Source organism: Lagopus muta, chromosome 10 (genome assembly GCF_023343835.1).
Source record: "Lagopus muta isolate bLagMut1 chromosome 10, bLagMut1 primary, whole genome shotgun sequence".
Taxonomy (NCBI): Eukaryota; Metazoa; Chordata; class Aves; order Galliformes; family Phasianidae; genus Lagopus; species Lagopus muta.
Window position 1 is genome coordinate 15,535,361 of NC_064442.1, and position 15,668 is coordinate 15,551,028.

The 15,668-nt window shown below is 38.1% G+C and overlaps 1 protein-coding gene across 4 annotated transcripts in view; it reads right to left on the reverse strand.

Annotated features, from left to right (window-relative positions):
* Positions 1–15,668, reverse strand: part of RORA (RAR related orphan receptor A) — a 384,562-nt gene that overhangs the window by 186,066 nt on the left and 182,828 nt on the right. Inside the window, exon 2 of one of the 4 annotated variants that reach the window (XM_048955843.1) lies at positions 9,882–9,968. The exons of the other annotated variants lie outside the window; for them this stretch is intronic. Within the exon in view, the coding sequence (XP_048811800.1) occupies positions 9,882–9,891 (10 nt within the window). The 5' untranslated portion in view covers positions 9,892–9,968. The remainder of the gene's footprint in view (positions 1–9,881; positions 9,969–15,668) is intronic. 4 annotated transcript variants of the gene reach the window in all.

Below are 15,668 nucleotides of genomic sequence, written 5' to 3' on the forward strand. Positions count from 1 at the left end.
ATTTTGGAGTTCATCTAAGTCCTAACTAAAGAACTAAAGCTACAGAAGACCAAGTTGAGATGCAACTTCTACACTGCCCAGAGAACTAGAAACCAGTGGTTTTTGCTGAGTACAAGCTGTAAGTACACTGAAAGCAGACAGATTTTTAACTGTCACACACCCCCACATTTCAGCTTTGCATGCACAACATCCATATGCAATAGATGTATGTAATCTCTGTAGCAATCTTGACCTCACACATGGAAGCAACCCACATACTTCTCACACCCACAAACACTTTCTCCCAAAACTAATTCATGGAACCTATAACAATATTATTAAATACAAGTTTAAAGATTAAATGCATAACCCCAAATTAGTGATGCAGGGAGCCATAACTTTTGAAGTGAAGCGTCAGAATAACCAGAAGTAAAGAAGGCTGATAAAGCCTTTTGAGTAGCCAGATTAAAAACATATTTTGACAAACATGGACCAAATTGAACACTGAAGAAAGATGTAAGAATTCATACAGCACTGGTTTCTTTTCTTCCATTACATGTAGTAGCATATTCAATACAGCATGTTGCTGGATGCTGGTGTTTCCCATAGTAATTGGACACAAAAGAATTTTTGATAAATGGGAGAGCTTTTAAGTGTGCCTATAGCCTCTTCAGCAAAAGGCTGGCATAAAGGAATGGGGACAACTGTTGCATCAGCTCTGATTAGAAGTGTATACTCACAATAGAAGGATTCTCACAATAAACAGTACACTGTGCTCCAAATTACAGCTTTTGAGCAACCACACACTTCTATTGGAACTTCTAGAAGTAGGCTTCACACTCCTCGATGAAGGATATCCACATCTGATTGCTTTGTACAGTTAGTCAAGATGCACCTATGCTGGGACAACAGTTGCATGAGATCTTGATATATTCCATACTTGTAGTGAAATAAAAAATAAAAAATACAACAACTGCATTATGTACTACTCAGTTTAGACTGCAGATAGAAAACTTGGTCTCATGTACAGGGAACAAAATTGATTTTTTCAATCCAAAACTGAACAGAAAAGTATTTTACAAATGATCTGGCAACAAACTGAAAGTTCTGCTACTGACACATCTTTGGTTGACTCTTACTCCCTACGATAGATGTGGACTGAATGTTTCGTGTAGATTCAGCTTATTTGACAGTATAACAAAAAGACCCAAGGAACTCTGTTTACTAGGCTCCATATACAAAGCAACTCCCAGAGTTACTATTATTTTTGCAGGAAGGAGCCCATCTTATTCTGCACTACTCCTATTCCCTTTATGTCATGAAAAGAAAAACCTGCACAATGCATAACTTCTACAGAAAAACAGCTTTAAACCCTACTACTATCACAGTATTTTACATAACAGGCAATTGCTACATTCATCTCTCAAAGCGTAGCTCACACATATGAGAAAATATAATAGAAAAAGCTACCCAGAACTGGAATAATCAGCCTCTAGTGCAAGGAAAAAGGAGTATTTCTAATCATTTTATCATATTACTACATTCAGATTCATTCTGCATAAATATTGTCCTGCTCAGTGCAATGATTTTTCTGATCTAGACCACTGCTGAAAAGAGTTAAGCTTTATGGATGTCTGGTACTCATCTGTTGAGCCAAAAAATATAGAAAGAATATTTGGTGAAATCTGTGAGACACCTGTTTTTCACATTCCTCTCTGCTCCCTGGAGCAACTTGTATCAAAAGAAAACAACAACGCTTTATGAACTTCTGTTTCTCCTTTCATGTTGCATGAGGAGATAAAGAACAGCTCCCCAGAGTCAACTGCTACTGCACAGACACAGTAACTGTATTTAACAAACATATTTTTAATCACAGAAGGTCTGCAAATGAAAATTCAGAAAAAAGACACTATACACAAAGATTATTATCAAAAGCATCTCACAACGTCACACAAAAATATCAAATGCCAGTTTTAAAACTTTTTTTTACCCTCTTTTCTCCAATAGGTGTGAATAAGAAGCCTGAGCTGTTACAAAAATGTTTAGCTATTCATAATATTCAGCCCCAATAATCTGATTGCTAAAATACAAGAACAGCTACACATTTTAGCTAAATGCCTTATGTATGAACAGAACACCTTGCAAAGAAAAATAAGAGGTAGAATCATTCGTTCTCACATGTCATTCAGCATTATTTTAATGAGCCTTTCCATGACTTGCAATTAAGTCACTGTACAAGGAAAAAGTAACATGCTACCAAAGGCAACGTGTACACAAGCATACAGTCTTCTGTTTACCAAGCAGGCATGAATGATAAAGTGAGTAGTAGGAGAAAATACCAACCTAAAAGCATTCTCATATGCAAGGCAATTGTACCAACCTAGTAATATGAAGAAATCTGTGATGATATTGGTGATTTAATGAATACGAAGGCACAAGTGTGTGCCCTTACTATTTAGTTATATTAACTGCTAGCTTTGATTTGGTAAACAAATGAGCGGCAGAAAAAAAGTTACCCATCTCTGGTTACTCATATCCTTAATGTCAGAACTCTGCACAGGCTCACCATATCAGCCTACTTGAACTGATACATTCAAAGCCAGGTTGGCTTGTTCCCCAGTTTGCAGAAATCAACAGCACTTCCCATTAGAGACTTGTACTCAGGGCACAGCACAAGGAGAGTCAGCAGTCCTTGGTGATACTCAGCATTAGTAACAACCAAAGCCATTGCTATGAAGGTCTACTTTAAAACAGCCCAGAGTGAGTTTTCATGAAAAAAATTACAAAAATAAGAAGTGCAACAATTGAATTCAAATATTACAGTTCTGTAGGCGTGCTTTTCTCTTCTGAAGACTGGCTTCAGCGTAATTTGAAGCCATTTCAAACGGCTCTCGAGCTCTTTGCAAGACATCCACTCAACAGGAACAATTTTCATGAAAGAACTTCCAAAGCTTCTAAGCAATCCACTCTATTCAGCCATAACCTGAGTTCCCTTGCAGTTTATCCACTTGGTACGCCTGCCTTGTAAACTCCACATGCCTTCTATTGTTCCTTAATTAGTCTTCTACAATATAATCATCACACGCAAAATAACACTGCCTGAAACAAGTGGTGATAACATTATGTTCCGACTGTTTATAGCATTACAAGAAATGCACAGCATGATTTGGCTTTCATCCAGATGCATTTAACTGCAGAATCCACAACTACTTGTTGGCATTTATTTCTGTCCTGCCTTTCACTCATTGACAGGAATGGGTGAAGATACTCCACACCAAAAACCTTATTGATGACATCCAATGAGAATCAATCTATGATTGAGTGAGTGCACTCAGAATGATACTGGAGGTTCTGCCACACACATCCGTGCATCTTCCCCTAGTCTGCAGTAATTGGCTTTGAGCGTGCTCACAACTTCTTGCAGATGTGTTTAAGAAGTTTAATATACTATAATAAAATAAATATGATTTTTCTTCCAACAGAGATATACACAGAAATATTTGCTAAAGTTTAAGAAACATTTCATCGGTTATGCCTGCAGTTGGCTACTCCACTAAGCATGAGGATACTTTGTGCTGCAGCTTTTATCTGTCACAGGGGTGAAAAGGACAAAATTCCTTCTAAACAATATGCATATGAAAACTTTAACACAAAGTGAATTCAAGTCTCATCAGAAATATGGGTCCCAGCATAAAATCTTGCAGCTTCTCTAGAATTGCAATCCTACATCAGTTTGTGTCCATATCACATGCTGACCAACATTTTTGCTACAGTATTTTCAAAAAGAAGGAAATAAATATGGCTTTCAATTCTGACAAACAGTTAAATAGGTGTTCGTATTAACATGCAGCATTGTACTCACTTTGCAGTAGCATTATTTATTTCTTATAGAAATTGTGGCATCATTTCAGCATGAAAATACTGCATTACAAACAGAAAACACATGCAGCCATCTGAATTGAGTCTGGTAAATGGATGATGGGTGAGCCAGTTTAATAATTTCCGTGTAGTACAATAGGCTAAGTGTGATGACAATTGCAGTAAAATTAACTTGCAATTAGGAGCAAGCCTTAAGATGAATACTACTTAGAAAAGTAACTGTAAAAGGAATCTTTTTTATGTGTACGAAGGGTGGATTTGAAACAAAATACTGTAATATAAAGTGAGGTCCTGGCTCTAACTATCCATTAGGGTGCTGTTGGTTTTGCTCCTTTCTACCAACAGAAGGAAAGAACAGCACTCCAGTGCTATTGTTTTGCCTTCAAAAATGTCAAAGAGATTTGTTAAAATGTGAGCTGTTCGCCTTTATAAATTACACTGTATGAAGAAATGACGCTCCACACAAATCACTCCTTAGAGAGAAATTCAATGGGCCTTGGTAGGAGGGTACCATAAAAAGTCATTGCCTTTTGCAACCATTATCTTTTACTACAGTTCTTTGTAAGCATTTGCACCAAAACTAGAGAACACCTGACTCTGGCAGTACACCTTCAAACTGCCTTTAGCCTGAAGATGTAACATGGCATGCATTTCCCAGACCCCTCCACCATTCCCAAGCATACACAGAATTATTTTCTCACAGCATTGAGCCAAATCCCCAAGAAACAGAATACAAAGTTCTCAGTGGCTTAAAGTACATCCTTTCCCAGATCCCCAAACTCAGCAGATTTGGGGCTAATGGTTCAACTCATCAGGGATAAGAAAAAGCTGAACAGAGGTACTACATCAGGGCCCCAATGAAACGAGTTGTTATTACCTAGCAACCCTTAGCTAGCATAAAACTGAGATGTATACAAGTTTTCCGACTCAGTCTAATAATGTCAGCACTAAAGCTTCTAATATACCAGAACACTTGAGCATTTGCCGGATATATTCTGCAGTTCTCAGAGTACTGCAGAATCTCTTCTCCTAAGTTTGGATTCTCCTACAGAACATCTTGTGCCTTTCTTTCATTACAGTTCCTCTATCAGATGTGTCTCTTTCTCCACCCCCAAATATTTTGACTGCCATACAGCCCTGCCAGGTCCCTTTCTTCTCCTCCTCCTTCTGAAGTCTGGAATGATCTACCTTGTTGTTTTTTTTCCTTTACTCAAGCAGAACTATTGATTTTCTTTTTTCTGAGCCTGTGAGCCTTGCTTTGACAATCATGTAGCCATGCCACTGTGCTCACATTCCCCTGTTTAAATAGAAGCTGCTGTAATTCCCAGCCTGGCTCTAATACTATATGGCTTACACTTGTAGACTGTTCTTTCAACAGTTAACACATTTAATATACTGAGCCAGAGTTCATATAACATACAAATGGATTTCCCAAATTATCACAGTTCAAAGTCTTATCAGATCACACACTTTTACCCTTACATAGCTTACAGGCTTGATGGACTTCTGCTGACTGTAAAACAGGGGCTGTGCACAATTTTTTTTTAGTCTCAGCAACAGATGCTGTACAGTGTGAATGACTTTCTATGAATGATGTGAAGTTAGGAAAATGATGATGTGCATCTCAGTGTCTCTGGCACAAATACCACGGATGAAACAAAACCCTAAAGGCACACTGCACAGTCTAGTAAGGAGCCTCTGTGCTGTAGTATTCCTACAACAGCAAATTACCATCTTCATGAATAAAAGAGATATTTCAGAGAGAAAGAAGAGAAAACAATATGAAAGGGAAAGTAGATACCCTCATGCAAGAATAGGGGATCTATTTTGAAGTTATTGACAGCTGTGTTGTGCACGTTACCGTATATTTTGAACACCGGGCAAACTTCCTTTGCTACTAAAATGACAAGGATTCCATGACAGCTAAACAGTGAGAAGGACCAAATCCTTTGAACCACTTAATATCACAGTTAAACAGTAGAGAGAATTACTTTGGTATGCTTCAACACACTGTTAACCCCTCATCTGAATAAACAGTTAATAATTGGTAGGGAATAGAACAGTTCCTTTAACAACTCATCTTTTAAAGATGGCTCACGCACTCTATTTAACTAGGAAGAAACAGAAATTACTGTAATGTACCAGGATTCAGAAAGCTGGTGCTACTCCTTGATTCACAATAAACAAGTCACATCATCTTTCCATGCCTTTGTCTCTTAGGCTGAAAAGCTGAACTATCAAATGAAGTTGGATGTAAAATGGATGAAATGTGCTATATATGAACAAGATATTACTACCAGTTTGCTCTCCACTCAGGAAACCTACAGGAAAGTACCTGCTTGAGTATCTTCCATATGGCTGCAGTGTTACAAGTTACTATAAAACCTTTAAGCAGAGTCAGAAGAGAAAACTTCCCAAGGAAAGATTAATCACTGCATCATATTACACAACCTACAGTATATTTAAATGGAAATGTTCTAACAAAAGATTCAATCTGGATAAGTGTATGAGAGCTGAAAATCAAACACTTCAGCTGACAGTACAGAAATTTGTCTGTATCTATAATCTAAGAAGCAATCTATCTTCAAATTCACTGCATAAGTAACTTCAAGAAGGAGCATTCTTCACCGCAGAACACGGCTCAGGTCTCTGCATACAACAAGATTCACACTTTAATGCCTTTAGACCTCTAGTTTTACATACTTGTCTGAGCAACCGATTTACACACAAGATTGCAACTGTGTCTAAAATACAGAGATACAAACAACTGACAGTATGTCCATTGGAGTCCATTAGGAAAAACTTCAGATAGTAGGACAAAAAAAATAATCTTCCCTGTTGCTGTCAACATGTTTATACAACAGATCCTAACAGAACAGTCTACTCAGCTCTCTGTGCGGGATGCAAATCCCTTTAATGTTAATGATGCTCTTGGTTTACACTGTCGGGGGAGACAGACGCATAAATAGTGCATAAATAACAGTCATTTCCAAATTCTAGGAATTTCAGATACAGGCTTTGTCTGCACTTCTTTTGAACAAGTTTGAAGCAAAACCACAAAAACTCATTCTAAATCTACATTAATATCACACTGAAGATTACAGAACTGAGAGAAAAATGAATTCTCTCAATCATTAAGGCTGGCATTCACAATTACAGTAAGGATTCCTTTTTAACTGATGTGCTGTTCTCTAAGGAACATACAGAGAACAGCAGATATGCATACTCTGACCACTCATTTAAATAGACTGAATTGAGACCTCAATTCTGTTCCATCACTGGATTTTGTGGCTTCAGACAGCCTTAGTGCAATATTGAACTTTTTTCTTATTTTCTTTCATTATGGAAAGCATCTTTAAGGAGACTAAAAGATCAGAGAAAATTACCATCTGAGCTGCTGAAAGTGACTGCGGAAGCAAAACAATTATTTTATCATAAATTAATAATTCAACTCAACTATAATCTATTATTGAGTGCTTGAAGAATAGTTTGTACTCAAGTGGACAGAAATTCTCTCTATAACCCATCTACTGCAAAAGATAAATTTAAGAGTAGTGTCACATTTTGAAAAATGTTACCTTATTGGCTGTAATTTTTCTTTGTACCTGTGGGGACTGGCTGACAGCTCAACACTACAATTGTCCTTCATGTTGATATACTTATTTTTTTTTAGTTGAGACTATCCTGGGAATATACTAAAAGTGATTTATTTGTCCCTGGACCTGCAAAAGGTTTCAGGCAGGTGGAAATGGATGTACAGCTCGCTGAGGAGAAATAAGAAATGAGCTCAGCACACTTATTTAGCCAGAAAACTAACAACCAGTGGGGAATACTTAATCACTTCACATTACAACTGAGTAAGACTTCTGATGGCTCGTCTCCTGGCTGCTTGCAGTGAAAAACCCAGCCAGCCCCGAATCAGCAGCCCACTGATTCACAATAATGAGATGTCCTTAGCAATCTGCTTTACACCGCTGTCCTCAGGAGCCAAACAGTGTGCTGCAGACGCTGCTGTGACTAATTTTCCTAATGAAATAACAACCCCAAGTTAAATTTTACTTAATGAGTGGTATTTAATGTTCTTTTTCCATGGCTCATAAACCTCCCACTTCAACAAATTTGGCAAATTCTAAGATATAGGTTGTGTACCTGTAACCATCCTCGGGACAAATCTGTGCTCTGTACTCCGTATGACTCCTCTAAATATGGGCTCAACCAGCAACAGGGCAGCTACTGCTCCCTCAGACAAAAGGAAAGGAAGACTGAAGTTCTTATTTGAGCTTTGTAACAATTTTATACATTCTCCCCAGAACAGGTTTTTGCTTAAAAACTGTAGATTTGTGTTTAACACAAGTAGGGCAAGCTTTATCACTATTTAATGAAATTCAGCCTTCTGGGCTAGTCCATTTTAAAAGCACCACCACTGCACATTGCAGTTTAACTCAGGCAGAAGACTGCCGGGCTCAGAAAGGTTGTGGCAGTCTGTCTGTCACAACCAAACACAGCGTCAGAACCTGGCTCTATAAATAACAACACCACAAGCTCTCATTTGGTTCAGTTCTCAGCAGGTAACTGAATAACAATAGTAATTACAATCAACAAAGTCCACCTCTTAGTGAAAATACAAAAACTGCAACAAACTTCCACACAATTTCCTTTGTTTTGGGCTTTTCAATTTATTACACTACATGCGCATGAACAAGTTAACTGCTACACACAGATCATGAACAATCCTTTTTCCTCTCAAGCCCATGTATTAGTACCTGCATTATTCAAGCAAAGCATCCCCAGTTGCACTGCTCTCTTTTTTTTAAAGACATAATGCAGCCCCAGTGTAGAAATATGCTGGTTTTGAAGGAACGTGTTCAGATAATCATTGCACAAATGTGATTTAGACTGGAAAAATATACAAAAACAAACAAAAAACAAACAAACAAACAAAAAACCTGAATAAAATGGGAGTAGAATTTGTCTTGAGAATCCAAGCACATCAATGCAAATTTCAGGTGCCAGTCTCCACCTCAGAGTGCTGCATATCACAGAATTGCAGAATTGCAGGGGTTGGAAGGGACCTCCAGAGATCATCGAGTCCAACCCCCCTGCCAAAGCAGGTTCCCTACAGCAGGTCGCACAGGTCAGCATCCAGGCAGGTCTTGAACATCTCCAGAGAAGGAGACTCCACCACCTCCCTGGGCAGCCTGTTCCAGTGCCCTGTTACCCTCACCTAAAGAAGTTCTTGTGCACATTTATGCGGAACTTCCTATGCTGCAGTTTCGGGCCATTTCCCCTTGTCCTGTCTCCACACATTTGCTGAAAAGAGTCCGGCCTCGCCATTCTGCCCCCCATACCTTAGATATTCATAGATCTGGGATCAGGTCCCCTCTCAGTCTTCTTTTCTTAAGGCTAAATAGACCCAGTTCACTCAGCCTTTCTCCATAGAGGAGATGCCCCAGGCCCTTCACCATTTTTGTGGCCCTTCACTGGACTCTTTCCAAGAGATCCCTGTCTTTTTTGTACTGGGGAGCCCAGAACTGGACACAGTACTCCAGATGAGGTCTTACCAGGGCAGAGTAGAGGGCGAGGATCACCTCCTTCCACCTGCTGGCCACACTTTTAATGCATCCCAGAATCCCAACTGTCTTTTTGGCCATGAGGGCACACTGCTGGCTCATGGCCAACCTGTTGTTTACCAAGACACCCAGGTCCCTCTCTGCAGAGCTCCTCTCCAGCAGGTCATCCCCCAGCCTGTACCGGTGCATGCAATTATTCCTCCCTAGATGCAAGACTCTACACTTGCTTGTGTTAAATTGCACGTGCATCATTTCTCCACTGCATACAAGTGAAGCTAGGAAGACATCACAACACATAACTAGCCAGTATATTTTCCAAGGTCTTTAGCAGGTACACAGTTACACTGTAATCTCTGTATGAAAGTACTACAGATATGTAGTAGAAGACTAGCTTCTTTTTTTTTTTTTAAATGAAATCAAACTAAAGAACGTTCCACCGAGCATCATACTCACCAAAACCCATGAACCTCTACTGCAGTGACAGCTCACGTGTCCTTTTATGAGCAGGCATTCATGCTTACACAATGTCAAGTACAGCACCTATTACAACATACAATTTACAGAAGGACATAAGCATTGATCCACGTTGAAAAGCATATTATTGTGTCACAATAGTAAAGGTATGCCTGATTTGCAATAGCTTTTCACTTGCTTGTCCAAACTTGTTACTTAGGCTACTGACTGAAGAACATTTCACAGGCTCATTTTACAAGCTCATTTCTAATGCTGAATGCTCCTGTTCAGCAAACATCTACTTAATTCTTACTTTAGTTCAGAACTTTTTCAAGGAATGTTTTCATCCTTCTGAAAACTGTTTTTCTTGCTGAAGGCAAAAAAATAGGCATTTTTCTTCCAAGCTAGCTATGCTATTGTGAAATTACCTTTCGGAAAAGCTACTTGGATGCAGCCGCCAGAAATGCATGGAAGACTTGGAAATGATAACGTATACTAAAACACTAAGATGAAACACCAGAAAAATTATCAATGTAATGTATCTGGAGATACTACTTAAAGTACATAAATTACATTACACTGACAAAGTAAGCTTGAATACCATTAGCTGTTATTCAGGCTTGCTTGGTGTTGTTCTTAGGTTTCGCAGTTACTGATTGGGAACATGCTTCTGTTTGTTTCTTTTTTGGATTTAGTAGCTTTATTAACCAAACTTCACTGCTACCAAATAATTATTATAAAACCCAAGTACAGTCATACAGATTCTACAATGGTATTCTAGTCTTAAAAATTATAACAGCACCATCCTCAGAGGTAGCAGCATGCATCTGAAGTTTTCTGTTCTCCTGCTATACCTGGCCACCTTCAAATTTAGACCAAGGTAATTATGTGATTTGACAAGGGAAATGATAAGCATGTAGGTACTCATTTCAGCTCTGAGACTGTAATAAAGAAATACAAAGACTAAACATTTCCTGACAAATTAACTCTGTAGAAGCAGTCATTTCCAGCAATTCAAGTTATGTTAACCAAAGCAAAGCTAGAAAGACTAGGACACTGCTACAAAATGATCCTGCAAAAAAAAAAAAGAACAAATGGCTGAAGAACTACAGAGCAGCTCCACACTGCTTGTGTTCTTTGTGAAGAATTTGTGATAATTTACCTACAAAAATTACCATTCCTGTGTGGTTCTACTATGTTTTTAATACTTCCAGAAGATATCTGATATGACATCTGAGCTGTTGGACTACTGACTATCCTTGTTACGATGCTCCCAGGAGCAGCTCTTGGAGAGACGAAATAATCCGGGATGTCTGTCAATTCACTAAATACCTTGATAATATTGGCTCCGTTCTGTTGCCAGCATAGAGCTCTTAGGGCAAAAAAGTTTTTTGGGGAATAGGAGTTCAACATTGGATTCAGTACTGTTCAAGGCCACTCAAGCAGATTTCAGGAAGTCTGCTGTTAAGCTTTTGAGCTCAGCACTCAAGCGCAGTGTGCTCTAAATACATGACCTGCATTGAACTGCTGCCCCAGCAAGCTGTAGCTATTATTCACTTCACCATACAAAGTCCATAGCATGGGAAAGCTGGATCTACATGATATATTAACTGCTTTATGAACACTACTTGCTTTAGGAGAGCACAGCCATCCAAACAATGCACAATACCATTTATCAAATGCACCTCACAAAGACATTTTTCAAGTCCTCCACCTCTGTTTCACCTAGATATGTTCCTTAGGTAGAAAAAGGAACAAAAAATAAGTGAGATAAAACTACCGTGTTTTCTGTCATTGAAGACTTTTCCCCTTAACTTCCATTCCTTCCCCAACAGGGCTCAATTACAACCTCTGTCCATGATTATCAGACTTTGCACGGCCTGTGTAATTAATACTGTATAGACTGACTTAATCAGTTGGAAAATAATTGCTGGGAAAGTGAGAAATGCGTTGCTATACAAATATAACATTACAGTTTTTCTCCAGTGCTTTTGCCTTGATCCCACATAACCTCACAGCTACACAACGAATTAATTGTCTGTTCTATTAGAGATTAAGAATAGATTTTGCAGTTTCCTAATAGAAGCCATGAACAGCCCAGAATAATTAGTTGCATTGCATTTCTCATTTTCTTCTTTAATTTGCAAGATGCTAATGCTTATTAATTTTACATCTGATGACTGGATATTCGGGGCTCACTTAAAAGAAAGAGGTGCAAACACTTATTGAGAGAACAAAGGAGATGCTTTCTTGACACACTAATATCCTACAGACATTCAGACAAAAGAATAAATGCCTGAGTCTCTAACAATAAATTTACAAGTGTACCTGTGCATGCATTCATGTGTTTACATATAATGTGACACTACTTGAAAAGCATTTTAAAAGTTTGCCATTATCACTTGAGAGGCAATCATTCTAAAGACAGCAGAAGTCAATTTTTTCCTGCTTTGCTTTAGACACTAAGGAAATTTCTGAATGAGTAGGGCAAAGGGAAGAACAGTACGAGTAGCAGTGAGTCGTTCCATTTTGAAAACAGGCCTATTTGAAGTGTTTGAACAGGCCTTTGAAATGATTATTCCAAATTCTCTTTTGAAAATAAAAGATAAAATCTGAGAATATAAAACACAGTAGGCATGTGGATTAAATATATGATGGCGTGACAAGGAGAAATTCAGCCAATGTGAAAAGAGCCACAGACAGGGAAGGTCTCCTTGAATGAACTGCGCCATCATGCATTTCCAGCTAAGCAGACCAGTGGGAACTTACTGAAGCAAGAGGCAGAAAGAGATTAAAAGTAAAAAGGGTGCAAAGTATTTGGAAACGAGGCTTCTCCAGTCACTCAATCACTGCTTCTCACATCAACAGATTTTGCACGTTGCCATATATAGAATTATGAATCACAGAATGGCTTGGTTTTGAAAGGGATCTTCTAGTTTCACCCCACTGTCATGGGCAAGGACATCTCATGCTAAATCAGGTTGTCCAAAGCTCCATATGTGTGGCATATGTGCAAAGATTACATTTCTTCCAATCAAACGGTCATTTGATCAGGGTGTGCAAGTAAATAATTGTACAGAGGATGAAGTATGGCCTCACAGATCAGTCTTAGAGGAGACCTAAGGCATCTGTGAGTGACAGTGCAGAAGAAATTTGTTCCCACATTCAAATTTGCAAGTGTATATTTACCTAACAAAGAGACTATTTGCAGAATCTTGTCTTTGTTTGCAAATTAAACCTCGTGGATTTAAGAAAATACCTGGAGTTTCACAGCTATGTATTTCTTAGGAAAAATACGTGCTTTGTATGACAGCAGCACAGAAATATTTGTGACCTTCAGCATTGCACTGTTGCACCTAACTCTAACAGAACTAGCTAGAAAGACTTCAATCTAGAACATCTATAACTGATAGCCAAATGAATTTAGAGTCTACCTGCATGTCTTTCAAGTTTTTACACTATTACAGAACAAAAGAACAGAATTTCTTTATTTCTTCCTTGAAAAACAAGATGGGTCAAAACAAATTAAACAAGAAAGCTTCTTTTGCTTGTTTCATCCCATGGACAAGAGATTTTTCTAATTTAAAATACCAGGGAAACATAAAACTACAAACATACACTGCTGTGGGAAGCATTGAAAGATATCAAATACATTTTTGGATTTCACATGAAGTTGAAACCAGAATATAGTAATAATGAGAAATAGTCCTTTGATAGATATCAAGCCAATTAAATTCACATCTGCTAGAGAATACTCATGTGGTAAGTGATGACCAGAAGTCTGTTTTGAATTAATTGTAACACTGGAAATGTCATCAGAATCCTCAAGACTTGTGTTGTTTTTCACCATCAAGCTGTGAGCACCCATAACACCATGACAAGCCCATTTATTTGCAGTGGGAGAGACCTTCAAAGCTAACTTTTCAACATAACTCTCTCAGGATACATACTTTCATGAGTAAGAAGAGTAATAAGGACCAAGCTCCTTATTAACAACACTTGCTAGTAGCCTAGTGAACTGCACAAACACTAAAAGCAAAGGGATTAAGGAAAAAGAAGGATACAGAAAAAGAAGCTTTGTATGTTCAAGTGAAATAAGGTCATCATTAAAACCTAGCCCAGTAATCCACAGATCAAAAATTATTTTTCTTATCCAGCTCTTTATAGAGCAAATATCTGAGCATAACCTGATGCTAGGGAAGTCCAGTGATGAGAGAAGGGACAGAGCAGGCTTGCTGTAAACCCTTGGGAGTTGACTTTTCAGCCAACAACTCTCAACTAAAGGTGAAGACAATGTAAGGAAGCGCTTTGGGCTTCTCTCTGATCCCTGAGAAACAACCTCCTTTACTGTCAGAAGGGAAAACAGGTCATATACAGACCAAACTGCAGAGTCCAAAAGATAGGTTTCATTCTCAGGACAGAACTACATAACTAAAGAATTACACAAGATGACCATAAGGTTACATAAGATGACCATCGAAAAAAAGGATAAAAATTAAAATCAATGACAACACCTGACTGCTAAATCCTAGTTGCAAATGCAGATTGAGGCAGTAGACAGGTACTATTTTGTCTTCAATTAAAGTTGTGAGGAGTTCAAAAGTACGCATGAATTTAGATCAAAAGCTTTGTTTGATAATGCCTTCTTCCCTCATTTTCTTACTACCATAAATGTTTTACTTGATCTAAGTGCCCAGGACATGGAGACAACAAGCACAGTTCCCATCTTAGTAAAGGTATTATTTATGTTTAACCAGATTGTTTTTTATTGTTTTTATTGATTGTGTTTTAACCATTTCCTTTCCTGCCCATCGATGGTCATTATATATATTAATAATGAGATGCACCCAGTGATTTTATCAGGATTACTTCTGTTTTGAGAATCCTAGAGGAAAATCAGGCAGCTGGAATGATATAAATGAATTCATTCTGTAGAAGGTAAGTATCTTGCCTTAGTAATTCATGTAATATTCACACAATTTTTAACATTGGGTAAAGATAATTTTTAAGAAGTAATGTTTTCATGTGTGAACAACTGCCTGGACTGATGAGAGCATTGGTATTTTCAACCAGAATCTTTAGCAAGATCATAAATAGCAATTTCAAAATTCCTGCTTTACATGACAATAATTTATAACTAGTTTCTCACAGTCTCACCAAGCAGTGGGCACATGTACTAAGAATTCTCTCTCATACGCAGAAAGAAAATTAACTTAAATTCAACTGAAGTTTTTGAAAGCTGGGATCTAGTGATTTTTGGCTTAGTCTGAAAGCAAAGTAACTGTGAGCATTCATCACGGGTGGGCAGACCATCAAGCAACTGCTAAGCCACTCAAGAGATACCTCTGTGCAGTGATAAGTGGCTGTTCTGCTTTGTATGTTATTATTCAAGATCTCTGCAATAATGGCACAGAGGTGGCAATTAGTATCTAGGGGGGGACAGTCAACTGGACTAACTCTGAGAACTACTTAACACAAATTTATAATGAGAGAATTATACAGTGTCAAGGGCTCTGAACATGAAGTATTCAAGGTAGATTCTGGGTTATTGTAAAAGCAATACAGTGCCCATCATAAATTAACACAGGCTTGCTGTGTATCCTAATTAGCAAGGTAAGTTTGAAAGGAAGAACTGAGAGTACAGGAAACAAGCAGTAAGACTAAGCTGGACTCCTAGACTGAGGAGAGTTGCATACGTCAGAGTAACATTTAAAAATATATTTCTACCATTTATTTACATGGATTTTAAAACTGATAAAACCAATGTCCATAATCAGATAGAGCTCT